Raw genomic sequence first — 20793 nt, forward strand, 5'->3', positions numbered from 1 at the left:
GGTGTTATTCTATGGTCTCCGAATTTTTTGGGGTCAGTCAAGGGAACTAGGAACCCTTGGTCAAATGGGGCTAAAGGGGATGTTATTTGGATTGAGTGGTCAAGTTGCTGCATATTTCTTTTGGATAGCAGTATATTCTGATAGGGGAACGTTGGAGATGTAAATTGGGACCGAATAGTTTTTTTATCTATCTTTTTTTTAAACATTACTAGCTGATTTTATTTTTCTTCATTTTAACTAGGACCAGTTTTTATATTGATGGAAGTTATATTGCTGCTGTGGGAGTTATTGGGATATTGGGTGTGTGTGGGAACATTAGATCACTCCACAAATTATGTGTATGGATATATTTGTTCCTGTAGTTTGCACATATGATTTTTTAAAAATTATAATATAGAAGTAGGTTTTTGTATTTCTAAGATTTTTTTTATTTATTTTAATTTCATTATATATTATTTTTTAACGGATTACAAATAGACCAATTGCATATAAAGAGGCTTCGGACTTGTCATGGCAACTATGTAGCATGTATTGACGACTATTGTGATTATGGGTATGTTGCTTCAATTTAGTAGTGTCCTTGTGTGTTCCTACAAGCTCTTTTATCGCATGCATCATGTTGGAAATTATACTCTATGTGGTTAGAACAGACAGTTTGTTATAACCTAGCAATTTAAGGATTTAAAGAGATTTGTGGTGGAAAATTGTGATGTGCCGATAAAGTCCCTTAATTAGGTAACATACTAACATGTATGGCAGATGGAGTGTAAAGTTGGAAGAAAAGCTTGGATCTTGTGTCTAATATAAAATATGCTACCTGATACAATGTGTTATCAGCTCGTCAATGATACAATTAGTATCAGGTATTGCACTCATTGACTCATTCAAAATCCTGAATTTGTTAGGCCTGGCCTGTTCTCTTATAAGTTAAAATGTTAAATGTGTTATGTCAATAATTATACAATTTATGGTGATAATACAATAATGTTGCTCCAAGTCTCCTCATAGGAGGGTAATGATTTATGGAGATTTATGGAGGTATGCCGTTTCTTGATGAAAGGTGCCTATAAAGCCTGTCAATGAGATTTAAGATATCTTGTTGTTGGCATATGATGTCGTAAAGAAAGGTTGGATTTTGCCTTTATGGAAAGTAACCCACTTAATGTAGCCCCTTAGAGAATGGCACCTTGCATTAGTATACGGTTGACCACTCTAGCTCTAAAAAGACCAATAAGGTTACCTTTATGCCTTGAGTCAAGGTGATTTGAATAGCATAACGATGAAAATCAATGTACTTAGATGCTTTTATAAGGCTAGTGAATGGAGAATGAAACCCGTAATTGTTCGAGGAAGACGATATTAAAAAAAACTTTAGATCCCCATACAATCTATATATGTACGTATGTACAAATTTATTCATATAGTTTGCATGTCTACTTATAAAAATTCTTCTAAAAGAAATGGTTGTTCATATTTATTGGATTACAATGTTGGCTCATTGAAGGAACAATTACACATACAAAGGCTTGCAGACCTGTCATGGTAACTAGGTAGCATGTACAAATAACTGTTGTGAATCAAGGTATGTTTATTCTATTTAGGAGTGGTGATTTTCATAACTTTAAGCTCATTTATCGCTTATAACATGTCATAAATTATATAATACGTAGTTATAATATGACAAATTGCCACAACCTACTAATGTAAAGGATTTAAGGAGATTTGTGGTGGTATATCTTTCTGAACGTGATGTGCTGTGATAATGACCCTCGATTAGATGACATGATGGCAAATAGAGTCAAAAGTAAAAAAAGAGTGGGATATTGCGCCGTAGAAAAAATAAGCTACCTGATTCAACATGTCATTAATCCGTCGCAAAATGGCACTTTACATTTGTATAAGGTATACCACTCATTGACTCTCTAAAAATCCCGAATTTGTTAGTGATGGCCTTATTGTCTCGTATAAACTAACCTATTAAATGTATCATCCGATAATGGGATGTTCCATAGAGAGAAGTAATAGGAATGGTGATGTTCATAACCTTAAGCTCACTGATCACCTACATCATGTTAGAAATTATATAATTTAAGCTCACTTGTATGTGGTTATATAATAGGAGTGTTGATGTTTATAACTTTAAGCTCACTTATTGCCTATAACATGTCATAAATTATATAATGCGTGGTTAGACTACGACAGTTTGCCACAACCTAGCAATGTAAAGTATTTAAAGAGAATCATGGTGGTATACCTTTCTCAATGTGATGTGCCGATAATGACTCTCAATTAGACGACATGATGGCAGATGGAGTGGGAAGTCATAAAAAAGTTGGGATTTTGCTCTTAAGAAAAAATAAGCTACTCGATGCAACATGTCATTAATTCGTCGCAAAATAGCACCTTATATATGTATATGGTATATCACTCATTGACTCTCTAAGGGCCTGTTTGGTTGTGAGAATCCAGGGATTTCAAATCTTTGGACTCATAACTCGATTTTTTAACCCTGTTTGGTTGAAAAACATGAGTGATTCATAAATTCGGCAATTTCATCTTTTAGTCTAAAAATCCCATGATAATGTTTTTAAAATTTGACATGTGTCAAATATTCACCTAAGTGGATTATAATTAATTATTCTCCATATGGGTAGAGGGTCCAGACTCAAATCAGGGCCAAAATCATGGGCATAGATCAATGCCAAGGTTAGGGCCAATATTAGTGCCAAAATCAATGTCGGAATCAGGGCCAAGATTATGACAAAAATCAGGACCGGGCCGGGATGGGCTAGGCGAGCCAGAGAGAAATCCCAGGCCCGCCCTTGGCCCTAGTTCAGGGCCTGAATATTTTGGCCTAACCCGCCCTTAGGGCTCAGGGCGGGCTTAGGGCGGGTCGGGGTGCCAGGGCCAAACTTGCACCCCTACCTAAAATCACCCACCACATTTTTTTTTTTTTGATACAACTTGCTTCTAAGAGATATTTTGGACAATCTGGGAAAAGATCTAGACCCATTGCACCAACCTAATATTTTGGACAATCCTTTAGGGCCTGTTTGGTTACTTGAGTTTGTAGATTTCAAAAATTTAGAGATTTCAAATCTACAGACTTCAAATCTCTAGAGTCATGGTTCGTAAAATTAACTGTTTGGTTAGTTTGAATTTTTGGAATGAAATTTCTAGATTTATCCTAAAAAAAATTTATTGAATTATGGTTCAAATCTTTAACGCTTTGATAGTATGGGTGAAATCTCTGGATTTCATCTCATACCCATAAATCTACAGATTCATGTTTTTAGTGTAAAAATGTGAATCTCTAGATTTCATGAATCTAGGGATTCACACAACCAAACAGGTAAAAATCTCCCATTTGTGAATCCAGAGATTTGAAATCTCTGGATTCGCTTAACCAAACAGGCCCTTAAGCAATCAAAGGATTGAAGAAGTTCACCCACATTTCAAGTGAGATTTTTGTTTTTTTAATAGTTATCTATTTGTATGAGGGTGGGTGATTTCCGGCTGGTTAATGGCGGGTGGTGGTGGTTCTTTTTATTTTTCTAAATTTGTGAGGGTGATTTTCGGCCGAGTGGGGCTGGTGGTAGGTGATTTCCAGTAAGGAGGTGTGGGGGTTGAGTGTGGGTGAAGAGAATATTTTAGTCATTTTATAAAAAAGAAATTTAACACTATTAAACTGAGTTAATTGCTATGGAATCTAAAGCACGTGATACTAGTTTATATTCCACTAAAACAAAGTAATGAAGGAAAATAAAATTACCCTATGGTTGTTTTGTGGTGGGGAGAGAATTAAGGATCTTTATACCAAAGTTTTTAAGGATCTGTTTGGTTACACGAGTCTGAAGATTTTAAATATATAGAAATTTAAAATTGTTGGAGTCATGATTCGTAAAATTAACTGTTTGGTTAACCTAAATTTGTAGAATGAAATCTGTCGATTCATCTTAAAAGACTGTTTAGTCGATGTGATTTTTGTGAATGTGTAAATATTTGGCACTTTTTTAGTCAGGTGAAATTCAGACCCATATCTATAAATCTACAAATTCAAGTTTTTAGTGTAAAAAGATGAATCTCTGGATTTCATGAATTCATGAATTTTTACAACCAAACAGGTATAAATCTCACATCTCACATTCATGAATCCAGATATTTGAAATCTCTAAATTCATGTAACCAAAACATGCCCTAAAGTTTTCTCATAAAATAAGCTTTCTTGCCGAACTGGGAACTAGTCCCAAATCAAATTAAAATATGGTATTAAAAGAATTTCTAAACCGTTCACTACTCCATCAATTGGAAATTCAAACGAAAATATGAAAATTTTTCATTTTCCTTTTTATCTTATCCGTGTCATAGCGTTTGTTTTCATGTGGATTGGATAATCGCCTCTAACGATTTAAGTGGAAACAAACCCTTCCCCAATAAATGTTGGACCGTGGACCTTAAACAAGATAGTTGCAGAGCAAAACGATGATCTACCTGTATGTGAGTGAGAATGAGTTACTTTAGGTTGATGTATGGTTACGACTTGTATTGATTTTGTTGTTGTTGTTGTTGTAAAACGACTTGTATGGAACTCCTCGTTGGGGAAGATGATCTCGATTTGATGTTCTATTAGGGGTCCCCTCCTTTCAAATTATTTAACTGTTAGGCGTATATAGTTTTGGGTTATGGGTGGTTTCCAGTATTGCTTTATTTGAAAAATGTCCACGCAAAAGTTTTTAATTACAAAATTATGTGGGACTCATAAATAAAAAGTTATAGAAATTTGGGTAAATATCATTTACCTCCCCTCTTAACTAGACAAATAGCACTTACACCCCCTCTTAATTGGATAATATCACTTACCTCCCCTCTTACCTAGCAAATATATCAAACACCTCCCCTCTGTTAACTTTCTTGGTTAAATTTAATTTTTATCGTTAAATATTTGTCTAAAACCCTAAACTACCCTTGGCTAAAAACATTTTTTTATCTTAAACCCTAAATTAACGTAATCACCCTAGGAATTAAACTACTAAATTACCCTCATTTAAATAATTATTAAAAACCAAAACACCATAGTTAAAACCCAAATTATCTTTAATCATTAAAAACCCAACATGTACTATTAACAAGTAAAATTAAAAATACAATTAAAAAAAGGGTATGTTGATAAAATTAAACACGTACTTTAAAAATACACGAACTAGTATCAAGTAAAAATTAAAAATGGAATTAAAAAAAAAAAAAGATACGTTGATAAAATTAATCATGTACTACTATTTTGGGTTTTTTTATTTGTTTGATAATTAAAAAAAAAAATGGTATGTTAGGATTTTAATAATTAAAGATAATTTAGGTTTTAACTATGTTGTTTTGGTTTTTAATAATGAGGGTACTTTATAGTTTAACTCCTAGGGTGATCATGGTAATTTAGGGTTTAAAATAAAAAATATTTTTAGCCAAGGGTAGTTTGGGGTTTTAGAAAAATATTTGACAGTAAAAGTTAAATTTAACCGAAAAAATTAACGGAAGGGAGGTGTTTGATATATTTGTTAGGTAAGAGGGGAGGTAAGTGATATTATCCAACTAAGAGGAGGTGTAAGTGCTATTTGTTCAGCTAAGAGGGGAGGTAAGTGATATTTACCCTATAAATTTTAAGAAGATGAAACCCACTGTGAGTACGTGTGGTGACTAGACCTGTAAAAACGTATTGGTTTCAGTTTGAATACACCAATATTCAAATCCGAATAAATTTAGAGAAAGCATTCAAATTCGAATCTGAAGCTTTATCTGATATCCGATAATAATCCAATCCAATTATTGATTGGTGATTGTCATTTTTTTTTTCAATTTATAATTTCTTGTTTCCAAATCCGATTATCAACCCTTTTTAAAAAAAAATGTGTTTTTTTTTTTGGTTTGCCAACCCCGGTTTTATAAACTGGTGGTTCGACCTGGGTCGCACACCTGGCTATGGTGGGTGAGTCTCCCAGCAGGGATTTTTTACCACTTGGACCAACCCCCTTTGATTAAAAAAAAAAAAATGTTTAATATTTTATTTTAACCGGATAATTTTTTTATTTCTTATTACGGGTCTCTGAATCCGATTATCATCCATTTTCAAAGAAAACTGTTAAATACGTTATTCTATCCGGATAATTTTTTATCCAAATATTATCCGATCCGATAAACAATTACCCGAATACGAATCCTGCTACTTAATGGACGGATGCAAATATTTTCCGGTAAATTTTTTTTTATGCGAATACCCTTAAACGAATAAGAATGCGAATTCGCTGTTTATTTACAAATCTACCTATGACCTCCTATCTGGGGACTTGATCCTGATTCTAAAACATTTTCTTAAAAACTCAAGAAAAAATATCAAATGGGGATTTTTCCCCCTTCTAGGTAGACGATCGTGAAGAATTAATTTAGACAAAAATGCATATGTGAAGCCTTTTAGTGCCATTGAAGTGTATCATTTTTGAGGTTTTATGTATTAGGAAAGTACCTCTCAATCAATTTTGGTCGGTGTTGGAAATTAGAGGAATGAAATTTTAGGGTTTTAGTTTTTATTTTGTTGCAGGTTTTAATGCCATATAGGTTTTTTTTCCCCGATTAATACCATATGGTTTGATATAATATATATATATATATATATATTATATTTGTCATGAATAATACTTATTTAGTAAGGCGGGTTCTCTGGATGTTGGCAAACGGGCATGAGAAGGAGCATCGTTCCCTGCTGGAGATCCTTTACTAAAACCCGCTATAATATAAATGCGCCACCTCTTCTTCGTTTTGCTTTTCTGTCCAAGGCGATTGAGGAGCGGAATGAATTCTGCTAATGTGCACGGAGTTTAGATGAAATCAGGGTGGACCTGGTAGGCGTGTCTCTCATGCCACCGGGGAATGGGTGCGGGGTGGGGTTCGCAACAACTTTGACAAATTGGTGCAAGAGCTGGCATATCTAATCTTTTAGGTATTTTACATCTAGATTATCAAAATACAAGGAAGGGGAAGGGAAAGTAATATAAAAGAACCAAGGACATCGGTAGTGAAATTAGCGAGAAATTTGTGACAAATTTGACAGAAACTGATCTTCAAAGAAGGTGTCGACAAGATGAAAAATATCTTGTACAATAGCAATAACTTTCCAAAAAGGATGAGTTCGTAAAGCTCATGGAGTTAAGAATGCTACCACTGCTTGATTATTGTCTTTTTTGGGATGATGTGTGAGAGATAAAGTTGTTATGCACCCTGGCCTTATCTAAAAGAAGAAATAAAAAAAACTTGATGTTCATGATTTTGATTGAAGAAAATAACATATGGTTTTGATTGAAGAAATGGAGGTGTGAGGTATTGAGGTTTTGAAATTTCATAGAAGGCTGAAGAAGCGAAGATAACACGGCTGCCGAGGAATCTTTTTAAAAATTAAATAATAAATAATAAATTAAAAAATATGTATGTATGTATGCGCAAATTCGCCCGAATGAATTTTATATTAAAAAAAATAAATTGTATTACACTTAAACCTCCATATTTTACTTTCAGCTCTTAAATGTGTCTTTTACACGTGGCATCACCATAGGCTTCGCCATGCCAAAAAGATGGGTTTAAGAAGTTTCCAGAAAATACTAGAATAGCGAATTTTCAACCATTGAATAAATTCGTGGATATTTGTTTCAAGCCATCCATTTTTTTTTTCAATCGGACGACTGGCAATAATTCATTGGAACTTTCTGGAACCCAGTCTGATCCTATATAATGGATTCTCCAATCGTCTTTAGAATTTTATTGCTCGATACAAAACCCTAGCTCCAATTCGTTTTACTGCGAAGCCCTTTCAATTCGTTTTGTTTTTTAGTTTTTTTTCTTCCGGCTATACTGTTCAAAAACAATGGCCGCCAAAGGTGAAGGTCCTGCGATCGGAATCGATCTAGGGACGACATACTCTTGCGTTGGAGTATGGCAACATGATCGTGTGGAGATCATAGCCAATGACCAAGGAAACAGGACAACTCCTTCTTACGTTGCTTTCACCGATACCGAGCGTTTGATCGGAGATGCGGCCAAGAACCAGGTCGCGATGAACCCAATCAACACCGTTTTTGGTAAGTTTATGCTACATATATTTGTTTCTTTCTTTTTCTTCTTGTCCGACTCGTGATCTTAATGGAACGGGTTGTTGCATCAGATCTGTTTTTATTTTTTAGATTCTGCTTAAGCCTTGTTATGTTAGATCTCAGCAGAGGACTGCTGCTACTAAATTATCCCTAGAAATTTCTTATCGGTTTATAATCCGTAATACTCCTCGATTGATCTTGTAGGCGATTAAATATGTGTTAATTCATTCATTAACTGGAAGGTTGGAACATAGACTCCATTTTGCCTGTTCCACTACATTAATTGTCGTCTTTGATTTATAAGTCTTCAGAGCAGAGACGCCTTCTGTCTAATTTGCAGTTTTATTGCGGTCTTGTGTTTTCCTCTTAAAGATTGTATCTATTCGTTCGACAGGGTATAAAAGTACCTAGTTGAGGAATTGCAGTTTCTCATTTATATTCCCTGTTTTTCCTTTCTATAAGAATGCTGAGGTTCTAATGCATCTTTCTCTGCCTTTTCTGTGTCATTCTAGATGCCAAGCGTTTGATCGGTAGAAGATTCAGCGACTCTACTGTTCAAAGTGACGTCAAGCTGTGGCCCTTCAAGGTCATTCCTGGACCTGCTGATAAACCTATGATCGTGGTGACATACAAAGGTGAGGAAAAGCAATTCGCAGCTGAGGAAATTTCTTCCATGGTCCTTATCAAAATGCGTGAGATTGCTGAGGCATTCCTTGGTTCTACCGTGAAGAACGCCGTTGTTACAGTACCTGCATATTTCAATGATTCGCAACGTCAGGCCACAAAGGATGCGGGAGTCATTGCGGGCCTCAATGTCATGCGTATTATCAATGAGCCCACTGCTGCCGCTATTGCTTATGGGCTAGACAAGAAGGCAGCCAGTGTCGGTGAAAAGAATATCCTTATTTTTGATCTGGGAGGTGGTACCTTTGATGTTTCACTCCTTACCATTGAAGAGGGTATATTCGAGGTGAAGGCTACAGCTGGGGATACTCATCTTGGAGGAGAGGACTTCGATAACAGAATGGTGAACCACTTCGTTCAGGAGTTCAAGAGGAAGCATAAGAAGGACATTACTGGAAACCCCAGGGCTTTGAGGAGGCTGAGAACGTCTTGTGAGAGGGCGAAAAGAACTCTTTCTTCAACTGCTCAGACCACCATTGAGATTGATTCCTTGTATGAAGGTGTTGACTTCTACTCTACCATTACCAGGGCCAGATTCGAGGAGCTTAACATGGATCTTTTCAGGAAGTGCATGGAACCTGTGGAGAAGTGTCTGAGGGATGCTAAAATGGATAAGAGCACCGTCCATGAAGTTGTGTTGGTTGGTGGATCCACTAGGATTCCCAAGGTCCAGCAGCTTTTGCAAGATTTCTTCAACGGAAAGGAACTGTGCAAGAATATCAACCCTGACGAGGCAGTTGCTTATGGTGCCGCAGTTCAGGCTGCCATCCTCAGTGGTGAGGGCAACGAGAAGGTGCAGGACCTTTTGCTACTGGATGTTACTCCTTTGTCAACTGGTTTGGAGACCGCTGGAGGTGTAATGACGGTGTTGATTCCCAGAAACACCACAATTCCCACCAAGAAAGAGCAGGTTTTCTCCACCTACTCTGACAACCAACCTGGTGTGCTTATCCAAGTTTACGAGGGTGAGAGGACGAGGACCAGGGACAACAACTTGCTTGGCAAGTTTGAGCTCTCTGGAATCCCTCCGGCTCCCAGAGGTGTTCCTCAGATCACAGTATGCTTTGACATTGACGCGAACGGTATCCTGAATGTCTCTGCTGAGGACAAAACTACTGGGCAAAAGAACAAGATCACCATCACCAACGACAAGGGTAGATTGTCTAAGGAGGAGATAGAGAAAATGGTGCACGACTCTGAGAAGTACAAGGCAGAGGATGAGGAACACAAGAAGAAAGTCGAGGCCAAGAACACCTTGGAAAACTACGCTTACAACATGAGAAACACGATCAAGGATGAGAAAATTGGATCTAAGCTCGCTGCTGCAGACAAGAAAAAGATTGAAGATGCAATCGAACAAGCCATCCAGTGGCTCGACAGCAACCAGCTCGCGGAGGCTGATGAGTTTGATGACAAAATGAAGGAGCTGGAGAGTATCTGCAACCCAATTATAGCCAAGATGTACCAGGGAGCTGGGGCTGGTATGGACGGTGGCGTTGACGATGATGCACCTCCTTCTGGTGGAAGCGGTGCTGGTCCAAAGATCGAGGAAGTCGACTAAATTTTTTCCCATCAATACACTTGTTGTTATGCTTTGTCTTCTTGTTTTTTCGACCTGGCGTTTTGCTATGGAGCTCTCTTAATATCGTAGGTATTTATACTTAAGTATTTATTTAAATGCTACCGAATCAAATATCCTTTTTTCTGTTGCAATTTTTGTCACTCTTTTTTATTGTATATGAAATATGAAATTAAGATTTCTGTCTCAATGATAAAAAGGAGGAGGATTTATTAGTCTCTCCATCTGTGGTCTTGTGAATGAGTGGTAGGGGGCTTCATTTTGGCACAGCGTAGACGACAGTCTTGATAGCAAAGCTGTGTGCGGCGGGCCTCTATGTGAGTGTCTCATTTTGGCCTGAGAGGTGCTAGTGTGTAAGAAGGACTGGCCTTTCTTCTTTTTTTTTCTCTTCTTCTTCTTTCCTTCCTACTTTACCTCATTGACAATGCAGGTTTCGAGAGATTAAATTTGGCTTCCATGTTAAACAAAACGTGAGATACTACGGCGCACTTGATGAGAGTGACGCAGAGGTTACTTTCTCGATTATGCTAGTTTCAGTTTATTTGGGTTGCTCGTTCCAAACGAACGTATCTTAAAACAACTGAAGTGGAGAGCGGTCGAAGTGGTGATTAGAGTTGTTAAGGCTAGTAGTGAATTCCTGGAGGCCAAAGTTGTTGGTTACTTCAAGCCTGGTACGTCCTCCGGATCCGGATGATGATAACAGTACAGGAAGGCCCCGCCCCGCCAGCTTGAAATAAAGAGATGTTGAAATGGCTCTGTTCCAAGGCCCAGACCATCTGGGCCCGCTGGAGTTGCGCACCCTTGGTCAGAACCTGTTCTACGTAGTTCCAGCTCTTCAAGGTGAGGCAATGGCGGTTAGAGCAGGAATGAATGCTTCACGCTTACGGAGAATGCATTGAAGCACAATGCAATTGAGGTACTCACTCACTCATGGGAAGGTTTTCTCATATTCGACTGAGCCTGTTAAGCCCATCCCATACGAGGTCCAACCTCTATGTGTGTATATATATATATATATATATATATATATATATATATATATATATGTTACAAGATGCCTGGGAGCTGGCATCACGTTTTGATTTTTGTTAGTTTTTTTTCATGTTTCTAGAGAAGGTAATGTAGTAGCACATTCTCTGGCAAGGGAGATCCTTGAATTAGGAGCCCAAAAGGTTGGTTACATCCGACTACCTGGATCCAAGACCTGTGTGATGTGGATTCCATGACCAATGTTCGTTCTTTTCTTGATGGACATGTATCTTTCATTAGGGGGAAATGGATGGTTTATGTCTTGTCAATAAATGGACCTGATACAATAGATTTCATTGACTTCCTTCTCTTGATGGAGTGTGGGGACACAGCCCTGCAGTACAACAAAAACAAACGAGATGAATCAACCCGTTTACCTGGTTGGAACTCTATATATGTATGTATGCCTTGTTTCTTATAGTCATTTGAAATTTGAGGATTGTCAGCTTCTTAATTGTCATCTGGTCCTTTCTATGATGTCTGAGTTCCTTTTTATAAAACCGTGCAAGGCGAGCTCCTTCAACATGAATTCCAACATTAACTTGGATGTTTTGCCTGTTGCATCATGTCTTCTAGAATTCCTTCCAGCCATATATGTAGAACACTCACAGGAAGAAGGCATCATTCCAGATTTTACGTACATTAGCTCCGTACGCTTAATCATTCTCTTCCACCAAGCAAAGTAATCACTTTCTTCCATTTCAGTTATCAAAGGCCTGTTTGGTGTTATTTATCTTCATTATTTTATTATCATTTCCCCTCTGACATGTATACAACTATGTTTTGAGTCAACTGTATGTTAATAAAAAGGATATATATTCAGTTCATCCCAGAAGACCAATTTTGAGCTCGGTGTGAAGAAAGTTCCTTAAATCGTCCATGTCTTTCGGTTAGTCAATCGGCTAGTAGTATCAATTGGAACTTGACTTTGGGTTTTTTATTTTGTAGACCATAGCTCCAGTTTTAGTTCTTCGGTTTTTTTCGCTTCATTCTCAGAAAGTAAAAATGGTCGGCAAAATTGATCTTCCGGCAATAGGAATAGATCTAGGAACTACATATTCTTGTGTCGGAGTATGGCAACACGATCATGTTGAGATTATAGCCAACGATCAAGGCAACAGGACTACTCCTTCCTCTGTTGCCTTCACTGATACAGAGCGTTTGATCGGAGATGTAGCCATGAATCAGTTTACGATGAACCCGATCAATACAATCTTTGGTATGTTTCTTGCTATTTCTATCTCACTTTGAACCAGGATCTCCTTTCACTTCAAGGATTATGATGTTTGGTTGTTCTGTCATTCTAGATGCGAAACGTTTGATTGGTAGGAGATTCAGCGACTCCTCTGTTCAAGGTGACATCAAACTATGGCCCTTCAAGGTAAATGCTGGCCCTGGTGATAGACCAATGATCGTGGTGACATCAAAGGGTGAAGAAAGGCAGTTCGTTGCAGAGGAAATTTCTTCCATGGTCCTCATGAATATGCGTGAAATTGCTGAAAATCACCTCAATTCTACTGTAAAGAACGCGGTTGTTACAGTTCCGGCCTATTTCAACGACTCTCAGCGTCAGGCCACAAAAGATGCAGGGCTCATCGCTGGCCTCAACGTCATGCGTATCATCAACGAGCCTACGGCTGCCGCCATCGCTTACGATCTTGATGATAGAAGAAGAAAGGGTAACAGCGTTGGTGAAAGGAATGTTCTCGTCTTTGATCTTGGTGGTGGCACTTTTGATGTTTCTCTCATTACCATCGAAGAAGAAATCTTCGAAGTTAAAGCCACGACAGGAGATTCTCACCTCGGAGGAGAGGACTTTGATAATAGAATGGTGAACCACTTCGTCCAAGAGTTCAAGCAGAAGCACAACAAGGACATCGGAACTGATAATCCAACAGCACTTAGGAGGTTGAAAACGTCTTGCGAGAAGGCGAAGAGAATTCTCTCTTCCAGTGCTCAGACCACCATTGAGATTGATTCCTTGTACGAGGAGGGTATTGACTTCTACTCAACCATAACCAGAACCAGATTTGAGGAGCTCAACATGGATCTGTTTAGGGATTGTATCTGGCATGTGGAGAAATGTCTCAGAGATGCCAAGTTGGATCAGAGCAACGTCCATGAAATAGTACTAGTCGGTGGATCTACGAGGATTCCCAAGCTACAGCAGCTGTTGCAGGGTTTCTTCAACGGGAAGGAACTCTGTAAAAGTATCAACCCCGACGAGGCCGTGGCTTATGGCGCTGCCGTTTTTGCTGCAAACCTTAGCGGCGAGAGCAATGAGACGCTGCCGTATGTGTTGACTCTGGATGTTTGCCCCCTTTCACTCGGTTTGGAGACGGTTGGAGGTGTCACAAAAGTGTTGATCCCCAGGAACACCTGCGTTCCTATCCAAGAGCAGCAAGTGTTCTCTACTCACTGGGATAACCAACCTGGAATGCTGATCCAGGTATACGAGGGTGAGAGGATAATGACCAGGGACAACAAGCAGCAAGTTTGAGGTCTCAGGCATTCCACCTGCTCCAAGGGGTATTCCGCAGATCAAACTCGGATTTGAAATCCACGCGAATGGAATATTAAATGTCTTTCTCAGAGGCGAGAAGTGTGAGGAGAACAAGGTCACCATCACTAGCAATAAAGGAAGGTTGTTGCAGGAGGAGATACAGGAAATGGTGAAGGATGCACAGAAGACAAGGAGAAGATAGTAGTGAGCAGGCTATATGGTGGGCTCGAGCAACCGGCTTCTGGACAAGTTGTGGACAAGATGAAAGTGCTGGAGAGCATCTGTAATTCCACGATTGCAGACAAAAATAATGATAAGAAATATCAAAAGAATTTTCATTTTTCCGAAGAAAGTTTTCACAGCTTTATATAAGGGCATGGTGTCAGTCTGTTAGAAGTGGAAATACCTTCGACCCAAGGCTGCCACATAGACATCATGTAGTAGTTCTTCACGATGCAGAGAACTCAACTCCTCAAGGAAGCTGAAGCTGCTACAAATTTAAAATTCTTCTTAGGGGAGAAAAAACATACACCCAAAGAGGGGACTGACACAAGAATTAAGTAAATCGTAAGAGAAAAAGGAATCTCAATACTCCAAAATTTAAGTAACTAGTAACAAAAGTCCATTACGCGATAAGAGTAATCACCAGGAACACAAGTAAAAGCACATACGAAGAAGACAATATACAAGGGAATGGTAGAGACCACTGAAGGATGCTGGAAATAGTGGAATAGAACCTCACAACCCCAATGGTTAGTGAGAGTGCAACTCAGAACAGTTTTAGTGCTGATTAACCGATTTTAGAAACAATAGCCTCCCTCACCAGTCGATGCAAAACTCGGAAGTAGATGATCAGTAACCCCAGAACCAAACTGCCTCCAGCATCCTTCAAAGCAAGCAATCCACTTTTGACAAAACTGTGATGCTTCAGAAGATTAGAGATGACAATATGGGCCACGAAGAGCCATGCAGCCGGCTTACTGGAGCTGAGTTCTGTATCGGAAAGTTTTCCATTTGGGTCATCTCGTTCCTTTCATGATCACTTCACTTGCCTGACACAGACTTGTTTGCCCTAGATCAGAGTTCAAATACCAGGAATATTGATTCAGGATTCAGAACGTACAGACTGATTCCAATCTGATCCAGATCATAATAAGCCTGACAGCATCCCTGATTATCAAGTAATAAAGAATATCAAAATCAATCTCCAGAAATCTCCACAGAAGGGTGAAACTAGTTCAGTCTCCAACTTCATAGCAAATGCTGAACTTGTGGAAGAGAAACTCCTGAAATCAACAGGAGAAATAACTGATGCCGGGGTCAGCATATATCTTTGACATGAGCATTTATACATCCATTATATGAGAACAATTTCACATATGGTCCCAGGCATGTCCTATTGCCATAACCACCAAGTCTAGCAACAACTCCATGCATATAGGTTCAAAGATATCAACTGTTTCAAACAGACCGATCAGAGAGAGAGAGAGAGAGAGAGCGAGTGACTGCAGTCAGGTCTAACTAATCCAACAATACATTCTCAGTAGGAAGAGTGTCTTTTAATTTTAATCTTTCTTTTCAAAAAGAGTTGGAAGGTACGAAAGATCAACAAGAATATCAAAAATTCAGACAGCCATTATCCACATACAAATTCAATCCGTTTAAATCCTTGGAAATATTAACCACTTAATACACTAGGATCTGCTGCAATAGAAACTTGACATATACATCGACACTGTAAAAACTGATATCACAGCTACAGACACCAATAAGGATAACAAATCTTACTTGGATATAGAATCAAATTATACTGCATTAACGAGCACACACAACAATCAGATACAATAACCACATTAAGAAAACTCTGTCAGATGAGCCTATTAATGCATATACAATGTTCTCCATCAGGCTAAGTAGAGAGTCGAGAGTGACAGAAAACCTTTCAGTCAATGCTACACCCAACGTCTGCAAAAAAACACTAGATAAAAATAGAATCTGTATAGGTGCCATTTTATTCCAGAGTTAAAAAACCAAGATTCAAGGTTGCAGGACCCTTACCAGAAAAGGGGAAACAAAGTTTGCTGCTCCAGAAGCTAATCAGACACATAAGAACAAACCAAAACAATTAGTGGCAGACCAGAAACAGGAGTGCAATATGCACATTAAGAATGCATCTTTTTTTCTTTTCTTTCTTCTTTTTCCATTCTATATAATTTCATTTCTATGATACAGAGTTTGTGTAGGATGAAACACTGAACATACCAAACACCCTTACATTTTTCTTATCAATGCCTCTTTCAAGTCAACAGCAACTCATTGGTTCCAAGGTGTGGACGAAGGCACACACGGACCTCATGTTCTTCTGGACCCACACGGTGTTTTGGAACCATAATTTCCAGAACTGTCCCAGTCTCGTCATAGTATGCTTCTAGCTTTGCATCTTCTGGAATCCGGGTTGCAAGGGGGATTTCCCTAATGAATTCCCCAGGAGGGCAGTGCTCAGGGGATGGATCTGTGAGCTTGAATGTCCTATCATGTCTCTTGATGAACGGCATGCGGGCTGTACTTACACAGGATATCTTTACAATCCCACGTGTGAGAGTATTCCTCCATGAAACTTTCACCTTCTGAAGATCTGCAAAAGGCACGCTAACAATGATCAAGTACCCTTCAGCGTCTTCATAAACAGTTTTTGCAGCGGTGACGGGTCCATATATGTTCCTCATCACACCACTGAATTCATTCAACCAGAGTGGCTCAGTTGGGTGAACCTCCATATCTGAAAGTCGATCAGAATGTGAATTCATAGGCAAACAACAATCATCGTCATTCCCATGTGGGAAGAAGTCTTTTCTACGTTTGCCGGAAACTGGTGACAGGTCCATCCCATCACCATTAACATGGTTCGAAGGTTGGGTGGACAAATTCAGGCCAGACCCATTAAGCAGTCTCCTCGGCAGGGATTGCGGGTTGTTACTTTTTACAGAAGCGTGCCTGTCAAGCTCAAACTCTGTGTTGGGAAGGTTTCTCCATGAACCAAAGTCACAAGCCTCAGGCGGGATGGTGAAATTCAAGTCCCTCCCGGTAAGTTCCATCCACCTTTTCTGTTCTTCCTCGTCAAGACCCATGAGATTAGGTGACGGAACAACCTCAATGCCATGCACACACTGAGGATTAGAAAGGCCCCTGTAATGCTTCCTCTGCATTCTGTGAGATCGAACAAAACCCTTATCCACACTGAACGGAAAGGGGCGCTCTCCTTGGCGGGAGTGCCCATTCATGTAACTCCTAAGCTGCATCTTACCCAAAGCATTTTCAGGCCTTTCCCTGAAAACCCACATGTACATGTTCTCCATATCATGCTGAACCAGGAACACATCGAGATGGAGATCCGATTTGTCGAACCCTGAAACTCCATTCGTGTCCCGTGTGATCTTAACCTTGGACTTGTCATTCAAAACTGGCTTGAAGTAGAAGCTGAAGAAAAACCAGGCGCCCCAGATGCTGTCGACCCGCTTGGCACATTTCCTGCCTATCTTGGGCAGAGTGAGGAGAGTCTCCGTTTCATAGATCTGAGACCCAAGCCCAACATCTAGAATATCACAAGGCTCAGGGTTCCACGGCTGGGGCGGTGGGCTGCGTTCGGCAGACAATGGCAAATTGATATCCGGCGGTCGGGAAAGGATTATCTGCCTGGTAATCTCTCGCTCCAATTCATCATGCGTGTTGGCGCCTGAATCCATTGATAAGAGGGTGGATGGGTGATGGTTCTCCATGGATAGCGTAGTGAGAAGAGCTTCCCCCATTTTCCCTTACCTCCTCTAGGGTTTTTCTTGAGGGTGGGGACTGGAATTTTATAAATACCACCAAATCAATGGAAGCACCTCATACGGATCATCGAAATCAGTCCCACACAAAAACCCACCGAAGAAAACCCTAGGTTCATCAATCAACTTACAAAATCCCCACACATAAGCAATGGAAAATGAAACAATGGCAGAAGATTCAGAACCGTTGACTCGGAAAGCAAAAACCCTATAACCATCAAATCAGGCAACTAAACCTCGACAAGATCGAATTGTTTCGCTCTCTAACCCGTAGAGAAAGAGGCTTATCGGAAAACCTTTAAGAGGAAAAGAGATTATAGACTTCCAAACGAGAACTGATTCGTAACCCTAACTCTAGAATCTCCCAAGATCCCCGGAGAACAGGAGAAAAACAGAGTATCAAAGCGATCAAATCCATGAAGAAATCTGAGAAGTTGAAGGGGAGGACATCACCAGAAATCCAATAACTCTAACCCTAAAGGAGAACCCAGATAACAATCGAGGGGATCTTGGAAGATTACCTTTAGCAATTTGCTTTGAATCCATTGAGACAGGCTTGTGAGCTTCCAAATACAATCCTCATCTTCTTCGCAGATCTTGTTCCGTTTAAAAGAAGTGGAAAGAGTTAGTGCGGTCGACTATGAAGGCAATAAACGATAACGGATTCCGTATGGGGAAACCGTCTCACATTCCTCCCCTCTTCTGAAACGCCGTTTAGTAAACGTTGTCAACGTTAACAAAAGAGTAAAAGACTCTTCACCTTTTTGTCGCACCCCTGTCCCGTAGGTTATATTTTTATAATTGAAAAAAAAGAATACTTTTCAAAGGTTAGGTAGGTGACAGTGTGAAACAAGAGATAAGGTATACCAGTGAAAGGATAAAGATGGAGTCTCTACATAAATAAGTCGTAATGGTTATCAATTGAATTATGTGTAACCGTTTCACATAACTCTTGTAGTTATCAATTCAATTATTGATGCATGTAAATTTTTTTATTAAAAGGGAAAAAGAAAGAAAAGAAATGGCATCCATTTCCATGCATCTTCTCCTCCTGTTGATCTCATGTGTAATCTTCTTACATTCTAGAGATTTCAAATCTCGGATTCATTAAACGAATCCATGTTTGGAAAGGGAATTAGATTTAGGATCGAGATTTCAAAAGCATCATGACATTCACAAAAATCATGTCGATCAAATAAATTTTTAGGATGAATTCACAGATTTCATTCCACAACCAAACACTTAATTTTATAAATTATAACTCCATAGATTTGAAGTCTATAGATTTGAAATCTCTAGATATTTGAAATCTCCAGACTCATGTAACCAAACAGGCCCTTAATTTCTATAATTTCCTTTACATTAAACTTGAATCCATTGTTATTTTGAGAAGTAGTGATAATTGGGTTTTTTAGGACTCTTTGGTTACATGAGTCTAGAGATCTCAAATATCTAGAGATTTCAAATCTATAAACTTCAAATCTATGGAGTCATAATTTATAAAATTAAGTGTTTGGTTATGGAATGAAATCTGTGGATTCATCCTAAAAAAATATTTGATCGATGTGATTTTTGTGAATGTGCAAATGTATAGGTTTTTTGAAATCTCTTGGATTTCACCCTTACCCTTAAATCTATAGATTCACGTTTTTAGTGTAAAAAAGGTGAATCTATAGTATAGAATTCATGAATCTAGAGATTTTTACAATCAAACAAGTATAATTCTCATTCATGTAACCAAACAAGTCCTTAGAGATTGTAAGATATCCCAGCACACTTGTTTCTATTCTAATTTTTTATTTGGGCAGAGAATCTAAAATTTTGTTCGATAATTAGGTCTAAAAAAAGTGTGTCAAACCGGTAAGTTTTTGCCTGTTGGAACTCCTTGGACACGGGCGTAGTTTTGTGAAAAATGAAGGGGCACAAGTCACAACTAGGCATTGATGCTGATGGGGCAGTTGAGTTTTTTTACACAAAAAGAAAATGTCTTCTCTTATAACCCTAAACTCTCATTGAATTATTCTTACTTGAACGAAAAGAGCTCTCGAAACCCCCTACCCTGAAAGAATTTGCAATCGAATGTGCAAATTGAAGAGTTGTATAACTCTTTTCTAGCTCTGGGCTCACCTTTTGCCCTCTCTCTCCCTCTTTCTCCCGATCAAGCTTACTGTGTGTCGTTGTCTCATTAGGATTTTTTTCTGAATTTGTATATGGGAATCATTGAATTGCTTTGTATTGGGTTTCTAGTCGTTGATCGCACCATCAACGACTAGAAACCCATATACAAATTCAATATGGTGCGATCAAAATGGATGCATATAAAATGACCAAAATACCCTTACTTAAAATGATCAAAATGGTGATATAGAGTCTACTTGATACTTGTTCAAGAAACTGCCAAACAGGTATATATGTTGTGTCTTGGAACACGATGATCACTAGGTACTGCCATGTTGGTCGGATGATCGAAGCTCAAAATCTATTTGATGTCATCCCGGAGAGAAATTCAGTGTCATGGATGGTTACGATATCAAGTTAGGTTCACATTGGCGATTACGAAAAGCATGGGATATATACATAAATCCTTGAAGATGCACCATGGCAGCTTTAGGCCAATAAGCCTATTTTTCTCTCTTTGCACTCTCAAAAACCATTGGTCCAGACGATTTGAGATTGATTAAGGATATACAGGTGTTGGCAATCAAATTCAATTTTGAAGAAGATGTGGTTGTGGAATTCTTTGAGAGAATACCAGAGAGCAGAATGAATTTTCTTGGACCACCACGATAATAGTTTTTATAGTGTGGGAGATTAGACGACACAATTGCCTTATATAAAAGAATTCCAAAACAAAGCGTTGCTTCCTGATACAACAATGAAAAGTCAAAGTAGTCTCAGACATAAAAGTTGGACCGGTCGTTTCCCAAGAACAAAAGAATAACCCATCTTGCCAAACGTTTTTTGTCGTTTTTCAGCGTCCTGAGAATGGAAGAATGCCAAAAATTATTTCTTGGCTCATTACCAAATGCACTGTAACAACTC

At 38.7% G+C, this 20793-nt stretch overlaps 2 protein-coding genes and 1 pseudogene across 3 annotated transcripts; 2 read left to right on the top strand and 1 right to left on the bottom strand.

The window, feature by feature from the left end:
* Positions 1-7786: 7786 nt before the first annotated feature.
* On the top strand, positions 7787-10506 carry LOC149026544 (heat shock cognate 70 kDa protein 2-like). Its single transcript, XM_089154037.1, has 2 exons — positions 7787-8117; positions 8642-10506. The coding sequence occupies exons 1-2, from the start codon at positions 7904-7906 to the stop codon at positions 10372-10374; spliced, it is 1947 nt and encodes a 648-aa protein (XP_089010163.1). The 5' UTR covers positions 7787-7903; the 3' UTR covers positions 10375-10506.
* A 1348-nt stretch (positions 10507-11854) lies between these two features.
* On the top strand, positions 11855-14176 carry LOC149026545 (heat shock cognate 70 kDa protein-like; annotated as a pseudogene). The gene is made up of 2 exons (XR_016173153.1): positions 11855-12640; positions 12729-14176. The product of XR_016173153.1 is annotated as a heat shock cognate 70 kDa protein-like (transcript).
* On the bottom strand, positions 13999-18447 carry LOC149026546 (uncharacterized). The gene is made up of 2 exons (XM_089154045.1): positions 15983-18447; positions 13999-15889 (listed from the first exon to the last, which is right to left on the bottom strand). Exon 1 carries the CDS (start codon positions 17728-17730, stop codon positions 16222-16224), a length of 1509 nt encoding a protein of 502 aa, XP_089010171.1. The 5' UTR covers positions 17731-18447; the 3' UTR covers positions 13999-15889; positions 15983-16221.
* Between the last annotated feature and the right edge of the window lie 2346 nt (positions 18448-20793).

This window comes from Hakea prostrata, chromosome 1 (assembly GCF_041222555.1).
Source record: "Hakea prostrata isolate BN-2017 chromosome 1, UWA_Hpros_2, whole genome shotgun sequence".
NCBI classification, from domain to species: Eukaryota; Viridiplantae; Streptophyta; class Magnoliopsida; order Proteales; family Proteaceae; genus Hakea; species Hakea prostrata.